General features: G+C 45.9%; 1 protein-coding gene across 1 annotated transcript; it reads left to right on the top strand.

Annotated features, from left to right (window-relative positions):
* The first annotated feature begins 11431 nt into the window (after positions 1-11431).
* On the top strand, positions 11432-18180 carry LOC132077162 (uncharacterized). Its single transcript, XM_059478665.1, has 2 exons — positions 11432-11652; positions 14679-18180. Exon 2 carries the CDS (start codon positions 15339-15341, stop codon positions 16818-16820), a length of 1482 nt encoding a protein of 493 aa, XP_059334648.1. The 5' UTR covers positions 11432-11652; positions 14679-15338; the 3' UTR covers positions 16821-18180.
* Positions 18181-25276: the final 7096 nt, after the last annotated feature.

Here is a 25276-nt window from a genome sequence, read left to right as displayed (position 1 = left end):
AATCATGCTAACTACATTATTTTGTCGTCTTGCATGTGCCTGGCAAGGTTTTCCAGGAAGAGCTGCTTCATCAACTTCCTGGGGATAAAAAGGAGGCTGGCTGGTTTGTACTATTCCGACTCCTCCTAATTGCCTTTTTTAGAGATGGGTGTCATTTGCTCTCATCGAGTCTTTAGCCTCTCTCGTCGTCTACATCTTAGCAAAAAGCTTTTCCACTACATGTTCATGTGATTGGAAACGTCAGGAAAGTGTAAGGTACTGTTTTCTATCAGTTGGCAAGTTGCGCACACAATCCCAGTGTTGTACAGCTTCCTTCTTCACCTTTCCGATGCTGCCGCTCTCTCCGGCTCCCGGAGCCGAAGAAGCGGCTTCTTCGCGCAAAGACGATTGTACCGCTCACAGTGCTCTCCTTAGCGCGGCTTCTGCCGAAAGAAGCCCGGGAGCGGCTCTTAGCTCCCGAGAGCATAGTACCTTCGTCTTTAGCGTCTTTTGTGGTCTACATCCTAGCAGAAAGCTTTTCCACTCTGTCTGGCAAGGAAAACCTGCGGGAGCACAGAAAACATCTCCCATCGTGTTCTGGACGTTGCACGGAGGTCTGCCAAGTGTTTGGCATGAAGGAAAGAAAAGTTGTGCAAAATAACTTCCTATCGAATGTTCATGTGATTGGAAACGTCAGGAAAGTGTAAGGTACTGTTTTCTATCAGTTGGCAAGCTGCGCACACGATCCCAGTGTTGTACAGCTTCCTTCTTCACCTTTCCGATGCTGCCGCTCTCTCCGGCTCCCGGAGCCGAAGAAGCGGGTTCTTCGCGCAAAGACGATTGTACCGGTCACAGTGCTCTCTTAGCGCGGCTTCTGCCGAAAGACGCCCCGAGCGCCTCTTAACTCCGGGGGCTCCGTACCTTCCAATTCAATTTTTTCGGCTCCACAAACCAAATGGTATACTTGCAGCAGTAGGGCGGGACGTTGAGTTGGACTTTCTCCTTTTAGAGAGAAGCTAATGAACAAGTTTCACCGAAATCAGAGCAGGCTGTAAAACAAGAAAAGTGTCATGGAAATAAGCCAGCCTTTTCCTCTTAGCCTTGCTTGTTGTGATTGGCCAAGAAAGAAATGTGTCAACTCGGTGTTCCTGGGTATCACATCTGTAACAGGTTTGTACTTCTCAGCTGCTGTACTTCTCTCCTGAAGTTAAGAACAGAATCCAAGGAATTGTGATTCCATGGTCTCAATTCACTCAATATGGTGCCGAAAAGGGAGTGGAAGGGGCACGGGTCAATTAACTTGAATGGCCTATGTAAATCAGCGGCCACTGTTTTTCTGAAGGCTTCAACAGGTTAGTTGCCTATGTTCTTCTTGGAATTGTTTTAACCTTTGGTCATGTTTTTCTTGGGATTCTTTTACCCTTTTCCCATTAGTTCAGCCTTTGCTCTCAAGCCTTTGCTGACATTTCCAGTATCTCGGTAGCCTGGAAAAGTGTTGTCTTGATTGATTACATCATTATTCCCTTCCAAGGGTTGTTTTCCTCAAGTCTCAGTTTGGCTGGTTTTCTGCTAGTTGATTGTCAGAGGGCAGCAGGTGTTTTGTAAGAGCAAGTACACAATGCCATAGCTTGCTTTTCTTTGGATTTGGCCTGTCTAGAAAATGGAATGACTGAACATCTCTGGGAGGCTTTTCTCTCCCCATTAGGTTTCACTGGAAGGAGGGCAGATGCAAATCGTCTACCTAAAGTCTTGGCACAGAAGAAAGTAGTGGTTTGCTGCTGCATAGAGCTAGAAGCTTACAAAAGGAAGGCCTTGGGCTGAGGCCCATTACTTTGGCTAAGTAGAAAAGGACTGTGGGAAGGTGAGGCAGCTGACTTCGAGGTAGATCAACAAGTTCTAGAAGCGTCGTGTGTTCACAGCGTGGTGCATGGTGGTTGGTTGAATTGTGTTTGTTATGGCTTAAAGCTATGGAAATGAGAAAGGCCTGAGTGTTTCAAAAGCCTGGTTTTTGCAAGAAAGCAGCTCTCCTTTGCATCTGCCTGGGGACTCTGCATCACCACGGACCCTCACTCCCACTTTGCCAAGGAGATGATCAGTAGGAATGTTGCAGAGCTGCTGTGTGCATCTGAATGGAATGGCAGAGAACGAAGCGCTGGACGTTTCTGGCTTTAGTACAATGCTGCTGCATTGGTGCCAGTTTAGTTGGTTTTTCCATCAGTGGCCTTTCTGTCTAGAAGTACACTGCCCAGAGTATTGGATGCCTTTTCCTTCCTGTTGTTTTCATACCTTCCTTCAGTTGAAAGGATGATACAACCTTGACATTTTGAAGATCCCTGTTAGGAAGCACTATGCCAGAGGAGTCATCGCTCCCTTTTCTTCTGCCTCCTTTGTCATTTTCAGAGACTCATTTCAAATTTCTGCTCATGTCAAGAAGAATACTGAGACTACTTAGCAGGGTTGACGCTCTCAGCTGCTTTCCTCTTTCCTACTGCTTCATACTGGATGTGACTTCAAGGCCTCGTTTTGTCATCTGCATTTTGCCGTCATCCAAAGCTAAATATTCCAGGCCTGTGAACACAAAAAGAACTCTTAGTCTTTTGCAAGAACTACCCCTAGGAGGATTTGTGTTCACTTTGATCTCTTCAGTGTTTCAGAAAAAAGGAGATTGTACTCTCTTCTTGTGTACTCTCTTCTTGTGCTCTCATTTCCCTCTCTCTGCCTTGCATGCCCCAGTTAATCTACTGGTGTGACTCATTTGGCATCATCTCACGGTGCAAATTCTGCATAGTTTCAAGTCCTTACAAATGCCAGTTGCCAAGGAGCCTATCTAACCATTCAAGGGGCAAAGAATTGTAGGGCTGGCAAGTTCAGGTGCTGAAACTGTAAGTCATGCCATATCAAAGTGACAGAGCAAATCAATTGATCTAGGACTTTCAGCTGGACACCTCTGAGAATAGCTGCTTGTCAGCAATGACACAGCCATCTTCCTAGCTGTATTCCAGAGAGAGGAAAGGGACACCTTCAATGGTTAATATGTTTGGCATGAGAAAACAGCAAGAAATGTACCGCAAAATACTTGAGTCAGATCAAGTGCGTTTCTCTAGTGAGAATTTTGCACTTGTTCTTTCTTGTCTGTGCCTTTACTTTTCACAGAAGACAGGGGAGCATTTCATTAGTACTGTTCTTTTGTTTTCTTTTGTTGGCCTCCCTCTTTCCACCTGCAATTAACAAATTTGCCTTTCTTTACTGGCTTCTCTTTCTTTACTTCTACAAGTTGACATGAGGTCATCCAACCTTATCATCAATGTTCTCAGACAGTGGAGAGAAGTAGAAGGTACAGCTAAATGGATAAAAGAAACCCACAAAAATAGACAGGTTTTTACAGTCTTCTGTGAGAACATTAGGACACAAGATGTCTTTGAACTGAGTAATGCTCTATTGATTTAACTTTTAGTCCACTCGTTACTATTATTACACGTGTTTGGCCTTTAGTACAGAGCCTTGGAACTAATCCAGGCCAATACTTGGCTAATTTTGTTTTATTTCTAGTGAGGACTTTGTTTCTTAAGGAATAGTCCAGAGAAAGAGCGTCCACGGTACAGTTACAGGTCATAAATTCTGGTACAGTTTGTGCTGGTAATAGGTCTAGGAAAGAAAGGTTTGACATCTTTCTTGACTTTCAAATGGAACCATGATTTGGAAAACCTAAGAGTTGCAGCTCCCCCCCCACCCCGCACCCCAAGTACTTCTCTTTGCAATATTACTCAGGGATTACACATAAAAGCCCACCCTGTAAAATACGTTGCAGATACTTTGCAAGAAGTGCAGCTTAGCAGCTAGAGATGATAACGTGGCTTAAATAACATGGTCTAAATATGTCTGTCTACGCAGACATACTCAACAAAGGTTACGATGGCTTAGCTCCTGTGCTCAAGTGAACGTGCATTTTAGAACTTCCCAAGAAGGTGAATTCAACCACCTTCATTGCTCTCTGCTGGAGTCCCAAGAGAATTTCAGTCTGCTTTTTGTCATTTACAGCTGTCACTGCTTAGCTCTTGAACATGAGACTCCCTCATGACTGATGAAAGTTGTCTAGTTAAGAGTGGGTGAAAGACATGGTCTTGCTCTAGAAGGAGATGAGAAGGTTTCTGCAGTCTTTGTCATCTCTACTGCTTGTGATTTCTAGACAAAACCAGTGGGAAGTTTTCTGAAGGCAGTCCAGAAGCTGGCAATATGGACAGCTTACAGCCCAACACTTGCTGCAGTGCAACCATGGTGACACCAGAAAGGACTTCAAAAAATTAAAAGGGCAAACAAAGCAGTTGGAAGGAAAAGAACATGAACCATTATTCCATTTTTCTCATCTATCTTTCTTTAAATCATCATTTTCGTGCAGTTTGGCGGCTTGCGTTGGTATCCCACCAAAGGAATCTGAGACAGAGTAAGCTTTTGAATGGAGTAGAAGTGAGAAACGCAGGCCAAGTTGCCTTTTTTGCCATCAAATACCAGTTAGGCTTGAACTACCCTCTGCTTAAGGTGCTTAGCTTACACTAAGAATTGATGAGCACATTTTGATGTGAGCAAATTTTACTGTCATGATGACTGAGTAAATTTTGCTGTCACTCAGAATTTTACTGTCGTCTGAATAGCAATGTTTGTGTGAAAATAGTATTTTGTCTCCTGTATCTGCAGCAGGTAAGCCTTTTGCTGTCAGCAGTGTTGCTTAACCTTTCATGTCATATCCCTCTTCACATCCATCTTCTGCTTAAGGCTTATTAATCTACTTTAGAATTGGCAGGTGGAATAAGACTACTTTTCCTTTTTGAAAGCTCATGTCATTTGACCTACTTACAGCAAATAATTCATTAATTGCAAGTCCCCAGCTAGCATCTTTTCGGCATATTCTAACCTTCTAAAGAAGTAACAAAAGCACTCTCCAATACTTGACTTTGATATCACAGTGGGAACGCTGGTCCTGTTTTCAAGAAACAATCATGGGTATGGTAAAACAAAAGGAGGGGTTAGAGTTTTCTCTGTTAACCTATAGTGAGCTTGGATTTTGCAATATGCATGAAGTTAATTAACACTGTTATATAAAGTGGCTGATTTAATCAATAAATTGGAGTCAATGCTGATAAACGACAAGGTGGGTTGGCTTCCCTTCGCTTTCAACACAGTGCCAATTCGGGCTGGTTTGATAGGACTAAGTGGCTGCTGCAATCTGCCATCCAGAAGCGGGGCAGGTGAGTTTTGTTTGCAAGGGAAAAGGGCCATGGTTTGTGTTTGGGGGCCTGTGACTGAGAGTGCCGGCTGACTCCTGAAATTCTTTGATATGCAGGATGATTCCCAGACGCAAGGTGGAAACGCTGCCAAGTCGGGCTGGATTGAAATTACCCAGGGACTCCTGCAATCTGCCATCGAGAAGCGGGGCAGGTGAGTGTTGTTTGCCAGGGAAAAGGGCCGTGGATTGTGTTTGGGGGCCTGTGGCTGGGAGAGGCCGGCTGGCTCCTGAAAATCCACGATACGCAGGATGTTTCTCAGACCCAAGGTAGCAACATTGCCAAGTCGGGCTGGTTTGATAGTACCAAGTTGCTCCTGCAATCTGCCATCCAGAAGCAGGGCAGGTGACTTTTCTTTGCCAGGGAAAAGGGCCGAGGTTTGTGTTTGGGGGCCTGTGGCCAAGAGTGTCTTGCTGGCTCCTGAAAATCCATGATATGCAGGATGGTTCCCAGACCCAAGGTGGCACCAGTGCCAAGTCGGGCTGGTTTGATATTACCAAGTGGCTCCTGCAATCTGCCATGCAGAAGCGGGGCAGGTGAGTTTTTTTGGCCAGGTAAGAGGGCCGAGGTCTGTGTTTAAGGGCCTGTGGCTGGGAGTGGCCGGCTGGCTCCTGAAAATCCACGATACGCAGGATGGTTCCCAGACCCAAGGTGGCACCAGTGCCAAGTCGGGCTGGTTTGATAGTACCAAGTGGCTCCTGCAATCTGCCATGATCACATGAAGAAATACTTTCTGGCGTCCGTACTGGGCCATATGCTCTTTCTTCTCTCAACTTCTCCATCACCTCTCATCTGTTTCACATGCGCTATCTTCAAGGTCCACAGGCTACTTTTCACAGCATCTTCAGGCCTGATGCAGTAAGAATGATGAATAGAACAGAGTTGGGTCTATTTTCCAGTTTGGATAAAATGCTTTCTGCACACAAATCCAAGGAGAAGGTGCTGCCCTGATGCCCAGAAAAACTTTCACTCCTGCTAGTGTTCTACGTCAACCGCAACTTAGTCTGAAAGAAAAGCTTTTTCTCTGAGAGCATCTGAGAGGTTTGCATGAAGCACTGATATCTGACATATGCAATTTTGAATAGGAGAGGAAAAAAGAAAATGGCAAGAAGTTTTTAATTTTAGTGGTTTCAATTTTAATTTCCGTGCACTTTTTCAAAACTTGTCAGCTCAAATGCCCATCAACATCTTTTAGTCATCTGTAAGTCAGTATTCATATAAAATGTGCTTCAAATCAAAAGAATTTCAAATTTGCACTCCAAGTTTCTATGCCTAGATTTATGATTTCCTACACATATTAGATGAAAGGAAGGCCTTTTTTACTGTGGGAGTGCTGGAACACTGGAACAGGTTGCCCAGAGAAGTTGTGGGTGTCCCATCCCTGAAAGTATTCAAGGTCAGCTTGGACGGGGCTTGGAGCAGCAACAAAGGAGAAGCTTGATGGTAGAGAAACAAAGTTGGACTATAGAAGAAACTGGGATTGAAGTATAGGAGCAAGTTTTCTCTCAGCTCTTGGGGTAAATTCAAAGTTGTACAAAATGACATTTATCTGTGATTTTCACTGCTGTAACAGAAAGGTTCATGAAAACTGTACAGAAGATAGCAAATTTTAAAAGAGATAAGAATTACAGCATAAAATCCATGGGACGGGTTACAACATGAGACACTCTCTAAGAGAAAATCTATGTGTTTCAGCACTTCATCATGGTAAGATTTCATGAAGTGCCAAAGAAGGCGGCAAAATATCATTCGGGACATTATTTACTGGAGTTCAGCCTGGCCATTAGTAGGAACTGGGTTTGACCACATCATGTAGATATACCACACACACTTTCCCTTCACTGAAAAATGACTGTTTACAACGAAGAAGCAATTGACGATCAAAATTGATTGAAAGCATCTTAAACATGTCAAGTATTTCATTGTAGATGATCTGTGATCCAAATGCTTCTTCCACCTTCGAGAGGGACAGAACAATTCTTCCATATCATGATGGTTTAAAATTGTATCAACCAATGTTTTCTGCTGAAAAGATATAATCTATTTTTTTCTATTTTTGGAAGAAAATATTCCTAGACATACAACAGGTGAGAACTAAGTAATTTTAAAGAAGCAAATGACATGAAAATATTCTGTAAATAGAATGAAATGAAAAGCTGTGTTTTAAATAGGAGCTAAATATTAAACAGAATGTCTGTACCAGGCATTTGAATTACTGCACCAGCTCTTTTGCCCATCAAGAGAGGCATTGAGCATTTCAGTCTTTTCCAAGGTGTTCATGATCTGCTATGCTGATCTCTGTGTGTGCCTAGGTGTGTGTGGAAGGGGGGGCATGTGAAGGGGAGTGTGTATGTTTGCTTTACAATTGTTGTGGCAGATTCATGCCTCAGCTCCACATTTTGTTTTAGAAAGGTCACACAGAGTGGATATGAAGTTTACTATCAACAAGAGATCAATTCCCAAATCATCCATTTGACTCTACCTTATAAATCATGTGCTTTGTTGCATATTTTATCAAATCTACTTTCAAGCCAGATGGAGGAAGGAGGATGTGGGAATCCCTCCACCATCTTGCAACTTTTATGCAAGTAGGTTTTCAAGAAAATCATCATTTCTCTTTGAAATATGTCTGGAACAGGCATGATGGTAGTGTCAACCTGTTGGAGTTTTTGTTGCTGGAAGAAGTTGTACAAAAGGATTGGTTTTTACATTGACCGGTTACTGAATCAAGCGCAGGAATACATTGGAAATTCAACTGGGGCCTCCTTTTCCCAGCAGACCACTTCTAGAACGAGCTTGTACAATGAAGCTGACGCTTCTGCTCTCTTTTTGTTTCTTTCCTATTTTTCTTGGCTTCTTTGCCACTCTCTAGACAATTTGTGAACTCTTTTCCCAACTCAAATGGTTTCAATAGTCTGGTTGTGATCATACATTTTTACAAGGAATTTTTAAAATCTTTCCTCGAGTTAAGAAAGTCAAGGACTTAGGTCTTTTTCTTCCCTTATCAATATTGCAATGAAATTGATAAATAAAGACCAACTCTTTCTTTTTGTTTTTAACCCAAGTAGATAATTCTCATCCATTCATCCATTTTGTGGACCAATAGTTGCCATGCTGATGGAAGTTGTCACTTCTTAACAATAGACATTCTGTGACTATGTTGACAGCACTTTGGCTGAAGATCCTAACTGGTCTTGGATACACATAGGGAGAAATTTGCTCAGCCAGTGTCAGTCTTAAGCATGCGTATCAGAAGATCTTTCTAGAGCTGGGAATTTTCCCATGAAAGGGATTCAGTTAGGGAAGAGACACTCGTCCCAGAGTTTTACATTCTTCTTGAACACTGCTTAAGGAACTTAGATGCCGTGTCCATTTGGATCTCTGTCTTCACAGAACTTTGTCATGCAAGTGCTTGAAATGCATCTTGAAGAGAATTCACTAGCACAGAATGAATGAGAGTGGAAGGGGTTGGTGGGGCTAACCAGGCCCAATCCCCCTGCCTAAACCAGGATACCTAGAGCCTCTTGCCCAGGAGTCTATCTGGGTGTACTTTGAATGTCTTCAAAGATCCAGGCTCCACAATCTTTCTGGGCAGTCTGTGCCGTGGTTCAGTCACCCTCACAGTAAAGAATCATTTGCTGATGGTAAATGGCAATCTCCTGTATTTCAGAGAGTGCCCACTGCCTCTTGTTTTTTCACTCAGCATCACTGAAAAGACACTGGTTCCCTCCCCTTTGCACTATTGCTTCCATATGTATGCGTGCTGCCATGTAGAGATATGTCAAAAACCTCCCTGAAGCCCAGGCAGATAATATTCCCTTCATCTACCAGTCAAGTTGATTCATCAGAGGAGTTTAAAGTGATGTTCAGCAAGAAATTCCCCTGAAAAATCATGCTAACTACATTATTTTGTCGTCTTGCATGTGCCTGGCAAGGTTTTCCAGGAAGAGCTGCTTCATCAACTTCCTGGGGATAAAAAGGAGGCTGGCTGGTTTGTACTATTCCGACTCCTCATAATTGCCTTTTTTAGAGATGGGTGTCATTTGCTCTCATCGAGTCTTTAGCCTCTCTCGTCGTCTACATCTTAGCAAAAAGCTTTTCCACTACATGTTCATGTGATTGGAAACGTCAGGAGAGTGCGAAGGTACTGTTTTCTATCAGTTGGCAAGCTGCGCACACAATCCCAGTGTTGTACAGCTTCCTTCTGCGCCTTTCCGAAACTGCCGCTCTCTCCGGCTCCAGGACGCGAAGAAGCGGCTTCTTCGCGCAAAGAAGATTGTGCCGCTCACAGTGCTCTCCTTAGCGCGGCTTCTGCCGAAAGACGCCCGGGAGCGGCGCTTAGGTCCGGAGAGCATCGTTCCTTCGTCTTTAGCGTCTTTTGTAGTCTACATCTTTGCAGACAGCTTTTCCACTATGTCTGCATGGGAAAAACTGTGCCAGCACAGAAAACATCCCCCATCGTGTTCTAGACGTTGCACGGAGGTCTGCCAAGTGTTTGGAAGGAAGAAAAGAAAAGTTGTCCAAAACAGCTTCCAATCGAATGTTCATGTGATTGGAAAAGTCAGGAGAGTGCGAAGGTACTGTTTTCTATCAATTGGCAAGCTGCGCACACAATCCCAGTGTTGTACAGCTTCCTTCTGCAGCTTTCCGAAGCTGCCGCTCTCTCCGGCTTACGGAGGCTAAGAAGCGGCTTCTTCGCGCAAAGACGATTGTGCCACTCACAGTGGTCTCCTTAGCGCGGCTTCGGCCGAAAGACGCCTGGGAGCGGCGCTTAGCTCAGTAGAGCATCGTACCTTCATCTTTAGCGTCTTTTGTAGTCTACATCTTAGCAGAAAGCTTTTCCACTATGTCTGCATGGGAAAAACTGTGCCAGCAAAGAAAACATCTCCCATCGTGTTCTAGACGTTGCACGGAGGTCTGCCAAGTGTTTGGAAGGAAGAAAAGAAAAGTTGTCCAAAACAGCTTCCGATCGAATGTTCATGTGATTGGAAAAGTCAGGAGAATGCGAAGGTACTGTTTTCTATCAGTTGGCAAGCTGCGCACACAATCCCAGTGTTGTACAGCTTCCTTCTGCAGCTTTCCGAAGCTGCCGCTCTCTCCGGCTCGCGGAGGCGATAAAGCGGCTTCTTTGCGCAAAGACGATTGTGCCGCTCACAGTGCTCTCCTTAGCGCGGCTTCTGCCGAAAGACGCCCGGGAGCAGCACTTAGCTCCGGAGAGCATCGTACCATCGTCTTCAGCGTCTTTTGTAGTCTACATCTTAGCAAAAAGCTTTTCCACTATGTCTGGCTAGGAAAAACTGTGCCAGCACAGAAAACATCTCCCATCGTGTTCTAGACGTTGCACGGAGGTCTGCCAAGTGTTTGGAAGGAAGAAAAGAAAAGTTGTCCCAAACAGCTTCCAATCGAATGTTCATGTGATTGGAAAAGTCAGGAGAATGCGAAGGTACTGTTTTCTATCAGTTGGCAAGCTGCGCACACAATCCCAGTGTTGTACAGCTTCCTTCTGCAGCTTTCCGAAGCTGCCGTTCTCTCCGGCTCGCGGAGGCGAAGAAGCGGCTTCTTCGACCAAAGAGGATTGTGCCGCTCACAGTGCTCTCCTTAGCGCGGTGAAACCCCAAAACAGATAGCCTTCAAGAAATAATGAGTTAAATCATAGAATGTGAGGCATTTGAAGAAAGCATAGCATTAGGAAACACATAAAGCAATAAATCAGCTAAAGCATGAAACACAATGACAGAAAAGAGATATAGGAGTAGGGAACTGATGGGCTAAGCATGTTCAGAGCCAACAATGTCAAACTGACCCTAAGAACTTTGCCAAGCCATAGAGACCAAGCCAAGTACACCGGGAATTGACCAAATTAGGAAAGAAGTTCAAAAGTTTAAAGAGGAAGACCCATCAGGAGACCCCAGCCCATGATGAAGGCAACCGGAACGACCACCAAGATGATCCTCAAAAGAAATGCCCACGCCCACGCTCCGCCTATGCCACGCCCCATATGAATATTCATGCAAAAGATATGATTACGTATATGATCTGATGTAATCCTATATTCAAAACTGTATAAAAGAGCTTGCTTTTGTTACGGGAAACTCGGAAATCCACTTTGTGATTTCCCCGACGCGTCGCAATAAAATACCTCCTGCTTATTAGACTTAAGCTGAGTCTCTTAGGCAGTTATTCTCGCCTTTTGGGGCAAAATTCGGCATCATTTCTGGCGACCCAGATGGGACCAGACAGGAGATCCGGGCCTTGAGAGGTCCTCCCGGGCCGAGTCCGGGGTCGGGATTCTCTGGGCGCCCCTGACGAATTTTTTGTCAGAAGAGACTTCCCCCCCTGGACCGGCGCTTTCGGTGGACGAAGGGTTCCCTGCATCTCCTGCTCCAATTAAGAGGTATTTGAATTGTTTATTGGTTTTGGGATAAAGCGCTTTGTTGGGAAACGGGGGTCAGACGTGACCGCCCGAAGGGAAAGCTGGGGGACGCCCCAGTAAAGAATCCCAGCTGGGTTAGAGGCATGGTAATAGAAACGCAGGTTAAAGTCCTGCTACTGGGTGAGAGTCCCGGTAATAGAAACGCAGGTTAAAGTCCTGCTGCTGGGTTAGAGGCATGGTAATAGAAACGCAGGTTAAAGTCCTGCCACACTGGGTTAGAGTCCCGGTAATAGAAACACAGGGGTAAAAAAAAAAAAAAAAAAAAAAAAAAAAAAAACAAAAAAACAAAGAAGAGGGAGAACGCAGGTTAAAGTCCTGCTGAAAGGAGTATTTGTTTATCTTGGTATCTTTGGTTCGTTTATACTGTATGGGAAACTGTCTCAACATTGTGTTTGATGTTATAATACTGCGAATTAAGGGTTAAGAACTGAGACTGCTATCTGAGAGGTTTGTCGGCCGGTGATCTTCTTGTGTCTGTTCTATGTGTCTGTTGCAAAATTTTACAGGAAACGCCTTGTCACTCTCTTTGTAATCTTTTAGAAGAGAATCAGTTGATAGACATCCGGAAGAAAATTGTCACCCCCTGCAATTGTTATATTGTCTACGGCTGCGATTGTATGAATCTGGCAAACCGGTGTCTCATGGTCTGTAAGCGACCTCTTGTGACCAAACCTGGTAAAACAGTCTGTTCTGATATAGACCATAAGGTAGGAACTATTTTATAAAGGTGTGTGGGTATGGCTGAGAGTGAATGAGACGCAGCATCGCTGCGACGCGAGAAGCCAGGACAAAGCGACTGAAAATTGTGTGTGAAGTGTTAAACCAACACAGGGAATAACTATGGGAGGTCAACAGAGTACGAAGTGATGTATGCTGACATGTTCTTTACCCTAAGAAATAAACAGGAGTGGCAAAGAGAGTGCGGGGTAAATGTAGCACCTCAGGACCCCCTGGTACTCGCCCTGGAAAAGGATAAGAAAGGTTCAAAGCCTAAAGAACGTTGCTGTGATGCATGTAGTAGAAATGAGAAAAAGCAGAAAGCAGATGCCAGAATTTTGGTGGCAGCAGTTCAAGAATTGCAGACAGTTTTGAATACAGAAAATTTGCAGGGAAAGACAAACAGTGGATGCCAGGATCTATTCTTAGGAACACAAGACCTGTGCATTTTTCCCGCAGCAAAAAAAAAAAAACAAAAAAAAAAAAAAAAAAAACAAAAAAAACAAAAAAAAAAAAAAAAACAAAAAAAAAAACACTTTAAAAATTCTTGCCCCACTTTGAAGGGTGCGGGACCTACCTGTTTTTATTGTCATAAAAAGGGGCACCTGCAAAAAATTGCAGAAAGAAACAGAAGAAACAGCAAGATGAGAAAACTTCTCAGGAGAATCAGAAAGGGCAAGAGTTTTGTTTAACGAAGAGGATCGAATTACACCTAGAAGAGCCCTTGATAATAAAACTAAGAGTAGGTCCTCAGAGTGAAGAATTTGTATTTTTAGTAAATACAGGAGTTTCTCGGTCAACAGTGATGAAATTACCCCAGGGATGTGAGATCAGTTGTGAACAAATCTCAGTAATCGGAGTTACAGGAGAAGCTTTCCCTGTTCCTGTAATAAAAGGAGTAAAAGTTGAAACGAATGACAAATTTGGAGTAAATGATTTATTGTTGATACCAGAGGCCGAGGAAGATATGTTAGGCAGAGATCTAATAATAGCCCTAAATTTACAGATAAAACCCTGTGAAGGAAAACTTGAAATTCATTCTTTACCTGAAGAAGACAATCTAGAAATTAATGACATGGGTTGGCATCCAGGTGAGGTAGAAAAAGGTTTAGAGTGAAGGAGTCTGGTCCCTTTAGTCCCTCCTGGTCGGGGCAAGCCTGTGGATTTTAAAAAGGCAAGAAGGGACTATTTATACAGACTCCAAATATGCTTTTAGTGTAGTACATACTTTTAAAGAAGTTTGGAAGGAAAGGGGACTTAAGGATAATAGAGTCAGAAAAATAATTTGGCTGATAAAAAAAAAAGGCAGAAGAGCGACCTCAAGAAAAGGAGATACTAAAATCATGACCTTACAAAAATAAAAATAGAAATCCAGCAGGAGACTCTTTCCCTCCTGCTAGTAAAATTGGTAGCTATAAGGAAATTAGGAGCAACATTTAAGGAGGAGAAGTGAGTTTTTCCTGATGATAGAATTATGATGCCAAAACCAGTGGCACATTAGATCTTAGATAACTTGTGTAGACGGACATACTGGGAAGCAAGAGCCTTTTGTGATTACTTTTTTAAAAAAAAAAAAAAAAAAATTTGGTGTATGGGGATATTTGAAATTAAAAGGCAAATTACCCAGGGGTGTCTCACCCGTTAAAAGATAAATAAGAAGGTGTTTAAAAGCCCTCCCTCTGGAGGATGTAAAACAGCCTAGCGGCTATTTCAAAGGATCCAGGTTGATTCTGTAGACTTGCTTAAAGTAGGTCGGTGGAAATATCTGTTAATTATAGTAGATCAATTAACTCAGTGGGTTAAAGCACAGTTCAAACAGTACTTTTGATTAATACGGGAGCAACTTTTTCGGTTTTAAATCAGGAATTGGTACAATTTGTGGGAGCAACAGGCCAACCAGAAAAGCCTTACTTTTAAAACTCATTAAGTACAATATTGCTCGGGCGGGAGATAAAATAGCTGTTGATCTAGCAGGAACCTAAAACTCGTTCTTTGAGGTTTTAAAGGAGTGGAAAATAAAGAGAAACGGGGCAAAATGCAGACGAAGAGTCGGGGCTGATACCTGACGGGGGGGCTGAGATAGAAGGGGGCTCTGATGGGGAACTTGGTGAAGAAAATTCAGATGCCAAGGGAGTTACCTGGCATGCTACCAGAGCTTCTGGGAAAGCTGCCAAAACTTCCAGGAAAGCTGCCGAAGCTTCTGGGAAAGCTGCCAAGGCCTTGAAGAAAGCTCCTTATCAGCCTCTTCTTCTTACTTCTCGCTCCTTTAGCTAACAGGCCCGCTGCTAGCCCCTTCCACAATTCCCCCTGAAATCAAAACAAGCAGCACCGATTGGGGCAAGACCAGTGGTAAGAAAACAATACCCTCTGAGGATAGAAGAAAGGAAGGGGATTGAGCCCATAATCAAAAGGTTTTTGGAACTGAGGACATTGATAGAATGCGAATCGGATTTTAATACACCGATCCTGCCAGTAAAGAAACCTAATGGAGCTTATAGACTAGTTCAGGATCTGAGAGCAGTAAACGAAATAACCAAGACATTACATCCGATAGTCGCTAATCCATACACGCTTTTAACTAGACTGAAGGACAACTTGGCCTGGTTCACCGTATTAGATTTGAAAGACGCATTCTTCTGCCTTCCCTTAGCTCCCGAGAGTCAAAAGATTTTTGCCTTAGAACAGTGAGAAAGGCCGCTGGGAGATGGCACTCTTCTGCAGTGTATGTAGACGACCTCCTAATAGCAACAGTGACAGAAGAAGAATGCATTGAATGGACTATTTCCTTGTTAAATTTCCTGGGTTTAAGTGGATATCGAGTCTCTCAACAGAAAGCACAGCTGGTGCAAAAAGAAGTAGTGTACCTGAGATACGAAGTTTCCAGAAGACAGCGATCCCTAGGAGCAGCTAAGAAAGAGGCCATCTGCCAGATGTCTAAACCAGAGACGGTGAGAGATCTGCGCGCCTTTCTGGGGATGACAGGTTGGTGTCGGCTATGGATCTACCAGTATGGAATACTCGCTAAACCACTGTATGATTTGTTGAAGGAAACTAAGGACGTTCTAGTTTGGACTCCCGAGGCAGAAGGGGCCTTCAGGAAGTTGAAGCTGGAGCTAATGAGAGCACCGGCCTTAGGTCTCCCAGATGTATTAAAACCATTCTGGCTGTTCTCCCATGAACGACAAGGGATGGCCCTAGGAGTCTTAGCACAGCAGTTGGGACCACACAAGAGGGCTGTGGCCTACTTCTCCAAGCGATTGGATGAAGTAAGTAAAGGATGGCCACGCTGTCTGAGGGCAGTGGCCGCAGTAATAACTAACATAGGGGAGGCCAGGAAGCTCACGTTGGGCCAAAAGGTGACTGTGTTAGTATCTCACACTGTGTCGGCTGTGCTGGAACAGAAAGGCAACCATTGGTTGTTGCCTTCCAGATTCCTAAAATACCAGGCCATCCTGGCTGAATCAGATGACGTAACCATTCAGGTAACTAACATTGTGAACCCAGCTTCATTTCTAGAAGGGAGAGCCCCAGCAGAACCCATCGAACACGACTGCCTGGAAACAATTGAAGCCGTCTACTCCAGTCGCCCAGATCTCAAAGAAGAGCTGCTCGAAGATGCGGACAACTGGTTCTCGGATGGCAGCAGCTTCGTGAAGCGAGGAGTAAGAATGGCTGGCTATGCAGTCACTACTACAGAAAGGGTAATTGAGTCGAACCCCTTGCCTGCAGGGACTTCAGCCCAAAAGGCAGAACTGATAGCTCTGACTCGAGCCCTGGAATTGGCGGAAAACATGCAAATTAATATATGGACAGACTCTAAATATGCTTTTTCCGTTGTACACGCTCATGGGGCCATCTGGAAAGAAAGAGGACTGTTGACTACACAAGGAAAAACAGTCAAACATGCAGAGGAGGTTCTGCGATTGCTAGAGGCGGTGCAACTCCCAGCACAAGTGGCCATAATGCATTGTAAGGGACATCTGAAAGGTGACACTGTTCCAGAAATAGGGAACAGGAAGGCAGATACAGAAGCTAAATTGGCTGCCACAAGAACTAGGGAAGTGGAAATAGTGGCCCTAATAAATAGTTGGGGTCAATTGGAAACAAGACAGTTAGTAGTACCAGGAAATGTGATGTGGCAGTTTGTAAAAGCAGAACATGAGAAGGCCCACTGGGATCTAGATCCGCTTTACCAATATTTGCAAACCAAGATAGCAGGACCAAAATTATTTACTACTGTAAAACACGTTACGTCCCAGTGCGAGCGGTGTCTGAAAAACAACCCGAATACGAGAACCAAGGTACACCAAGGGGCCATAAATCGAGGTAAATTCCCAGGTGAAGTATGGCAAATTGATTTTTCTGAACTCCCAAGAAAAAGGGGGGTTTCGGTATTTGTTGGTATTAACTGATACATTTTCTGGGTGGCCTGAAGCATTCCCTTGTAGGACAAATAAGGAAAGAGAGGTAACTAAAGTACTGTTGAATGAAATTATTCCACGGTGTGGGGTACCGAAGAGCATTTCTTCGGATAGGGGTACACATTTCTGTGCAAAAGTAGTGAGAGCAATAAGTAAAGCATTACAAATCAAATAGCAATTACACACGCCTTACCGTCCACAGGCCAGTGAGCAAGTAGAAAAGATGAATCATCTTATCAAACAGCAAATTGCCAAAATTTTGCTCTGCTGAGGTTGAGAGTCAAACCGAGATCAAGAGAAAGGTTAAGCCCATTTGAAATTTTGTATGGTAGACCTTATGCTATGCAAGTTGTAAATGGGGACGCCATAGACCAAATCGGTAATCAATACATTTACGATTATGTAATTACGGTGGAGAAACAGTTTGATAAAAATGCTACTGTGATGATAGAGCACCAACCCAAACAACCTGATTGCAAATTGCATCAGTTTAATCCCGGTGATTGGGTATGTTAAGAATCTTTTAAGAGAACCCCTACAAGAGAAGTGGGAGGAAGCTTTCCAAGTGCTGCTGACTACCTTCACTGCGGTTCAGATCAAAGAGCAAACCACGTAGATCCACTCCACGAGTCAAGAAAGCTCCAGAGAACAAACAAGAAGAGCAGATATCATAATTCTGACTCCACCTCAAACCTTTACAACTCTGATCATTGAGTTCTCGAGGGACTCTCTAGATACCTGCTAAATAGATAAAGCCTTACGTATCTGAGATGTCGGGTAGTGGAATAGAATAACAGCAAGAGATGAAGGACGACGACTGCTGAGAAAGCTTTTCTTTAATGTACAGCAAGACCTCCAGCGTCTCGCGCAATATAGTGAACCAGCTGCCAGAGCCCTAACAAACCCACCACAAGATTAGATAAACAGGGTTCTTACCACGCAATTTGATGAATCCAAACCACTGAATAGTACAACCTGTTGTGCTTGTAGTAATTTGTTTTGCTGTGCTTGAGTTGCTCTAAAGTGTGCTAGGTGTGGGTATACTTACTGGTATGATCAGGCACTTGTGTGGCAAATTTGGTGTTAGAGGTGTCATGGCCAATGAGCAAGAGAACATAGCTAGATTAGAGCGTTAAGAAAATTTACAAGTTTGCCAGGAAGAGAGGGACTTAATTTGTATGAGAGTGCAGAACAGATAATTACTGCTTTTGTGAGGTGGCGTTTGATTCACGAACTAAAAGGACTAGAAATAAAGAGAAATTCTCACATTGTGGCTGCCCGGTGTAGACAACAAGTCCCACTGACCCAAACATCTGTGGTAGGGCCCTTTGAGGGAGATCCTGACCAAGCATTGGGTCAGTGCATCGAGAACCTTCAGAGACTGAAGGTAGGAAAGTGGGGAACAGCAAAACTCAAAAGAAAGAAGGAAAAAAAAAGTGAAAGCTACACGAGATGCGTTTCATTGCTGCAGTTGTATTATAGCTAGTGAGCTAAACAAATGAGATGTTAGGCCAAAGATGGGCCAAATAAAACGACAGAAGTTTTAGGCTTATTAATTACAGGTGTGCAAAGTGTTAATCATGCCGAATAGAGCAGCTATAGACTTTCGCTTTAGAGCCAGGCCATGATTGTGAAGAGTTTGAAAAATGTGTTGCATGAGAATGTGTTGCATGAGTCTCTCTGATCATTCTGTTTTGATTCACAGCAAGATGGGCTATGGTACGAGCATGTCAACGCCCTATAAGATTAAAATTTGATGAAAGAATTCGTAAGTTATAAGAAAAAGGGGGGAATGAAACCCCAAAACAGATAGCCTTCAAGAAATAATGAGTTAAATCATAGAATGTGAGGCATTTGAAGAAAGCATAGCATTAGGAAACACATAAAGCAATAAATCAGCTAAAGCATGAAACACAATGACAGAAAAGAGATATAGGAGTAGGGAACTGATGGGCTAAGCATGTTCAGAGCCAACAATGTCAAACTGACCCTAAGAACTTTGCCAAGCCATAGAGACCAAGCCAAGTACACCGGGAATTGACCAAATTAGGAAAGAAGTTCAAAAGTTTAAAGAGGAAGACCCATCAGGAGACCCCAGCCCATGATGAAGGCAACCGGAACGACCACCAAGATGATCCTCAAAAGAAATGCCCACGCCCACGCTCCGCCTATGCCACGCCCCATATGAATATTCATGCAAAAGATATGATTACGTATATGATCTGATGTAATCCTATATTCAAAACTGTATAAAAGAGCTTGCTTTTGTTACGGGAAACTCGGAAATCCACTTTGTGATTTCCCCGACGCGTCGCAATAAAATACCTCCTGCTTATTAGACTTAAGCTGAGTCTCTTAGGCAGTTATTCTTGCCTTTTGGGGCAAAATTCGGCATCAGCGGCTTCTGCCGAAAGACGCCCGGGAGCGGCGCTTAGCTCGGGAGAGCATCGTACCTTTGTCTTCAGCGTCTTTTGTAGTCTACATCTTAGCAGAAAGCTTTTCCACTATGTCTGGCTAGGAAAAACTGTGCCAGCACAGAAAACATCTCCCATCGTGTTTTAGACGTTGCACGGAGGTCTGCCAAGTGTTTGGAAGGAAGAAAAGAAAAGTTTTTAAAAACAGCTTCCAATCGAATGTTCATGTGATTGGAAAAGTCAGGAGAGTGCGAAGGTACTGTTTTCTATCAGTTGGCAAGCTGCGCACACAATCCCAGTGTTGTACAGCTTCCTTCTGCAGCTTTCCGAAGCTGCCGCTCTCTCCAGCTCGCAGAGGCGAAGAAGCGGCTTCTTCGCGAAAAGACGATTGTGCCGCTCACAGTGCTCTCCTTAGCGCGGCTTCTGCCGAAAGACGCCCGGGAGCGGCGCTTAGCTCCGGAGAGCATCGTACCTTTGTCTTCAGGGTCTTTTGTAGTCTACATCTTAGCAGAAAGCTTTTCCACTATGTCTGGCTAGGAAAAACTGTGCCAGCACAGAAAACATCTCCCATCGTGTACTAGACGTTCCACGGAGGTCTGCCACGTGTTGGAAGGAAGAAAAGAAAAGTTGTCCAAAACAGCTTCCAATCGAATGTTCATGTGATTGGAAAAGTCAGGAGAGTGCGAAGGTACTGTTTTCTATCAGTTGGCAAGCTGCGCACACAATCCCAGTGTTGTACAGCTTCCTTCTGCGCCTTTCCGAAACTGCCGCTCTCTGCGGCTCACGGAGGCGAAGAAGCGGCTTCTTCGACCAAAGACGATTGTGCCTCTCCCAGTGCTCTCTTTAGCGCGGCTTCTGCCGAAAGACGCCCGGGAGCGGCGCTTAGCTCCGGAGTATATCGTACCTTCGTCTTCAGCGTCTTTTGTAGTCTACATCTTAGCAGAAAGCTTTTCCACTATGTCTGGCTAGGAAAAACTGTGCCAGCACAGAAAACATCTCCCATGGTTTTCTAGACGTTGCACGGAGGTCTGCCAAGTGTTTGGAAGGAAGAAAAGAAAAGTTGTCCCAAACAGCTTCCAATCGAATGTTCATGTGATTGGAAAAGTCAGGAGAGTGCGATGGTGCTGTTTTCTATCAATTGGTAAGCTGCGCACACAATCCCAGTGTTGTACAGCTTCCTTCTGCAGCTTTCCGAAGCTGCCGCTCTCTCCGGCTTGTTTCCTTCTATTCCAAGGCAGGCGACCTGGTTCTGAGGTACAGCTCGACAGCCCACTCTCCAGGGCCGTTCGGGCCAATGACACACGCAGACACCAATGTGGTGGACGGTCAAATGGCGTTTATTACTTCTTCTTCTGGGGTCTTATAGTCTTGGGGTCTCTACGTCAAAAAGGGGTTTGTCTTTCTTATCTATGGTTAGTAGGGAATGGAAAAGTACTGGGTAAGGAGTGGAAAAGTGCTGGGTAAGGGATAAAAAGTTGCTGACTTCAGTGGGGCAGCACTCTTATTGTTAGTGGGGCCACATTCCTATTGTTAGTTTCTTATCTATGAGTACCTGGGGGTCTTATCTACGGGAAACCGAGGGTCCTGCCTTTTCGTCACATCCCGTCATCTTCCGCAGCGCCTCTTCCCTAGCTACCACATCTCCCCCCCCTTTTCACAAATGAACGAGGTAGTCATGTACATAGGTAGTGAAATGAGGTATGAGGTTGTAACTTAACAAGGGAAAGGGATTTTGGGAAACCTGAGTAAGCTTTTGCCAGGCAAGTTTGGAAAATCTTGTGACTGGCAGTGTTCCTTGGGTGAATTCCCTGGTCGAATTCACAGCAATTGTCGTCGCCCTATGAACAGGATATTGGCCCGTTCCAGGCGGCTCTGAACGAACGAGACCAGCTTGTTCAGCAGGCATGGTCCGAAGGTGACTGTTAGAAACAGCATCGCCAATGGACCTATCAAGGCAGAAATCAGAGTGGTTAGCCAATGTGATTGATTGAACCAGGACTCGTACCAGCTCTGTTGGGCTTCCCTGTCTCTCTGCCTCTGAGCCAGTCTGTTCTGGAGTTCTGTCATGGAGTCTCTCACGACTCCTGTGTGGTCTGCATAGAAACAGCACTCCTCTTTCAAGGCGGCACACAGGCCCCCTTTCTGCATGAACAGGAGGTCCAGGCCTCGCCTGTTCTGCAAGACCACTTCTGAGAGTGAGGAGACCGACTTCTCTAGATAGGAGATGGATTTCTCGATCCTCTGCAGGTCCTCGTCAATCGTTGCCTGCAGCTGTGACAGTCCTTGGTGCTGTGTCGCTAGGGCTGAGACACCCGTGGCCGTTCCTGCTGCCCCCAGGCCGAGCAGCATTGCGATAGTTATACCTGTCATTATTTCTCTTTTGTGGATCCGGCTGGGTCCCTCAAGAAGATGGTACATTTCTTCGTCTGAGTGGTACAGGACCCTAGGAACAATCAGAACCTGGACACAGAAGTCGTTAGAGTCATTGAATTTGGGAAGAAACACACAAGGGCTCACTCCGGATCGCTGGCAAACCCACATCCCCGATGCGGATGGGATTGCCCACTTATTGTTTTTCCTGTTCGACCTGCCAATTTTGGTGCAGATGTTACCTCCCCGCTTAGCTAGGGTTGAATTGCCAAAGCATCTGCCTCGGCCTGTGACTTGACTCAGGGTGATTCCTTTGCGAGGGGTGTCCCATCTGCACTGGTGAGGGGCGTCGGCTGAGGAATAACTGAAGGGAGTGTCTAAAGCGACTCCTTCGTAAAAGGGGGGTTTGACATCGTAACAAAGCCAGCAGGATTCGGTTAGGTTAGGGTTGGATTCGTTCAGGGATACAAAGGTAGCTTCTAACATACGAAGGATTGGGTCTGAGTCTGACTCGGTTAAGCGACTCATCTGAAAGGTTTCTGCTTGACCGGTCGGGACATTGCTGACCCCTGTGGGTAAGGTTTTGGGGTAGGTTGTGTTTCTCCCTTTCGGCACACTTTTAATCACTTTGTTGGGTCCGACTGCTCGGGGTGCTGACGGTTGGAGCCTGATAATTTGCACGTTCACCCTCTCTTTTGACCCTTGAAGGACCACTGTCCACGTTCTGCCTGTGGCCCAGCTAGGGTGATCTGGCTGCAAGACCGTCATGTTGTAATCAGTGCACGCCCGAAAACTAGGGACTTTATGTTGGTTTCGATGGAAGTTTCCGTGGGAGAAGAAGGGTATTTTGCAGCCGATGGGTGCCCAGGTGAACTGTAAAAATTTGTCTGGCTCTTGTGGATCCCACCCAGGCCCCGACGGTCTGGCATCTGTAACTATGGTTTCGCAGCCCCAGTGCCCACAATATCCCCACCCTGGGTAATTGCAGTAGCTTTTCCCAGGGTTTGAAGCTGGGCACCAGTAGGATAAGTACGAGTGTGTGACGTGTGTGGAATAGGGGTTTACCCTTGGCTGTCCTGGAAACAGGTTGGTGATGCGAAGCACGAAGGATGGGGTGTTTGGAGTGGTGATTTCTCTGAGTACTTTGCCACTACTAAGGTGTCGCATGACCCACCTGAATGGCCGATGGGGGTAGTGGTCTGGGCTGGCTTGCCCTCTGGCGACAAGCCCCAACAGCAAAATCACACAGAAACACCCTTGGTGCTTGGGTCTCACCTGTGCGGGTCTCTCGGGTGCTGCCTGGCGGCTTGGTGGTCTGTCGCTTTCGTCTGGAACCGGAATGTACGCGTCACGAGCACGTCCCACGAGCAGGTCCTGTAAACAAAGACTCGCAATTCTCGTCAGTCTCATTCTGCTCGCTATGAAGGTCCGGTTTAATCGACTTAAGTGGACACCACCTGATTTTGCCGTCCTTTTTGACAGCCGCGTACCCTCTCCCCGTGAGCATCAGCCTCCAGCCCCGTTCCCACTCGCCTAACTCGTTTCTGATTATCACCTGTGGGCCCTCTTCTAGCGCTCGAGTGGCCCAGTGTTTTTGGACGGGACTGTTTGTTTCGTCTCCCCTAGGGAACTGATTCAGTGCCAGCAAAGCGGTTGCCAGCATACGTGCCTGATCTCCTGGGGGAATGGCATTGGCAAAGCCCTCTGCTTTCGCCAACACTTCTATCTTGGTTTTCAGGGTCTGGTTTGCTCTCTCAACTATGGCCTGCCCGGTACTGTTGTATGGGATGCCTTGCACTAACGTGATGCCCCATTTCGCGGCGAATTCCTGTACTTGTTTGGAGGTGAAATTGGAGCCATTGTCCGTTTTGATCTGCTTGGGGATACCAAGCCAAGCCATGGCTGTCAGCCAGTGCTGAATTGTGTTTTTGGAGTTAGTTTTGGGGTGCTGTGTGGCTATGATCGTCCCGCTATAAGTGTCTACTGTCACTGCAAGCCATGCTCGGGGCTTCATCAGTTCGCACCAGGTGAAGTCCGACTGCCAGATTTCTGAGGGCTTGAGACCTCTCGGGTTGACTCCGTAGGTCCAAAGGGGTGACTTCTGGCAGTGAGGGCAGGTGGCTACCACGTGTTTCGCGTCCGCCGTCGGGATTCCGCATCTCTTCGCCAGTGCTTTGGCTCCGATGTGGAGTGACTCATGCAGCTGACGAGCTCTTTGCAACGTCCAGACGCCTTTCGCTGCGGCGTCCGCTTTGTCGTTGCCGGTCTGGAAGTAACCTTTGACTGGGTCATGGCTGTTGATGTGTATGACTGACACGGTGCCCTGTCGTGAGGAAAGCGCTTCTTCCAGCATTAGGGCTGCTGCTGATGTCGATACTCCTGGTCCTGCCATGGCTAGGCAGAGCCTTGCCACGAATATAGAGTCTGTTACGATGTTGAGGTGTTCGTCTTGGAAGAGCCCGCATGCCAAAACCACTGCCGCTGCCTCCAGCTGTTGCACCGACAGTGTGGGGTCACACGCTTTGACGCAGTGCCATTGCTCTCCTGCCTGCCACACTGCTGCTGCGGTTGAAGTCGTGGAGGAAGCATCTGTAAAGACCGTTGGTCCTGGCTGCGGTCTGTCCTTGACCTTCGGTGGCATGTCCATGTCGACTACGGTCAGCAGCTTCGTCCAGGGTGGCTTGGAAGAGTAGGAGATTTCTCCTCCGAAGCCGGAAAGAGCAAGGGCCAGGTACTCCGATATTGTGGCTGACTCTGAGGTCGGCTGCTTGCGAAACGGAAGGTGGATGCTTGTCGGCTCTGTCCCTAGGTGTCTCAAGGCGAGTCTCCTGCCTTTCATGATGAGGCTGGCGATGCATTCGATTCCCGGGGAAAATGCACGAGCAGGTCTTCCGAGGACCACCCATTGGATCGGTCGGGCCTTTTCAGAAGGTCCTTGGGCCAGTGCTCCCACTCCCCCCTTTGGTGTAAAGTGGACATACAAGTCCAGGGGCACGGCTGGGTTCCACCTGGCAAGGGTGCCAGTGGACATCTGGTTTTCGATGAAGTCGAGGGAGCTCGTTGCCTGCGGCGTCAGCTCCTTGGGATCCCAGGGGTTCTTCCCTTTCAGGAGGTCGTACAGAGGGTCCATGACCTCGGGGGGGATCAGGATGATGTTGCGAAGCCACTGCAGCGATCCCACCAGGCGTTGCACATCGTGGAGCGTCTCAACTTCTCGGTTGATCTTCATCTTGGGGGGTGTCACGTAGGAACTTGTGATTCCTACTCCCAGGAAGGTCACGCAAGGTCCTCTCTTGATCTTTGCGCTCGCGATCTCGAAGCCGTTGGCCTGAAGGGTCTCCGTGATTGTGGCCACCAGGTCATCTACTTGGCTTGCCGATGGTGCTGCAACCAGGATGTCGTCCATGTACTGGATGATGGTTGCGGTGGGATTGGAGTGTCGGACTGGCGTCAGTGCTTTGTCCACGGTGATCTGGCATATAGTCGGGCTGTCGACCAGACCTTGTGGGAGCACTCTCCATTGGAAGCGAAGGTTGGGCCGCTCGCCGTTCCGAAACGCCACGGAAAAGGCGAATCGTTCTCTGTCCTCAGGGTGCAGGGGTATTGAGAAGAAGCAGTCCTTGATATCCAGCACTGCGCACGGCTGCCCTGTGGGGATGGCTG

The sequence above is a fragment of the Ammospiza nelsoni genome, chromosome 9 (genome assembly GCF_027579445.1).
Source record: "Ammospiza nelsoni isolate bAmmNel1 chromosome 9, bAmmNel1.pri, whole genome shotgun sequence".
NCBI classification, from domain to species: Eukaryota; Metazoa; Chordata; class Aves; order Passeriformes; family Passerellidae; genus Ammospiza; species Ammospiza nelsoni.
This window is presented reverse-complemented; position numbering and strand designations above follow the sequence as displayed.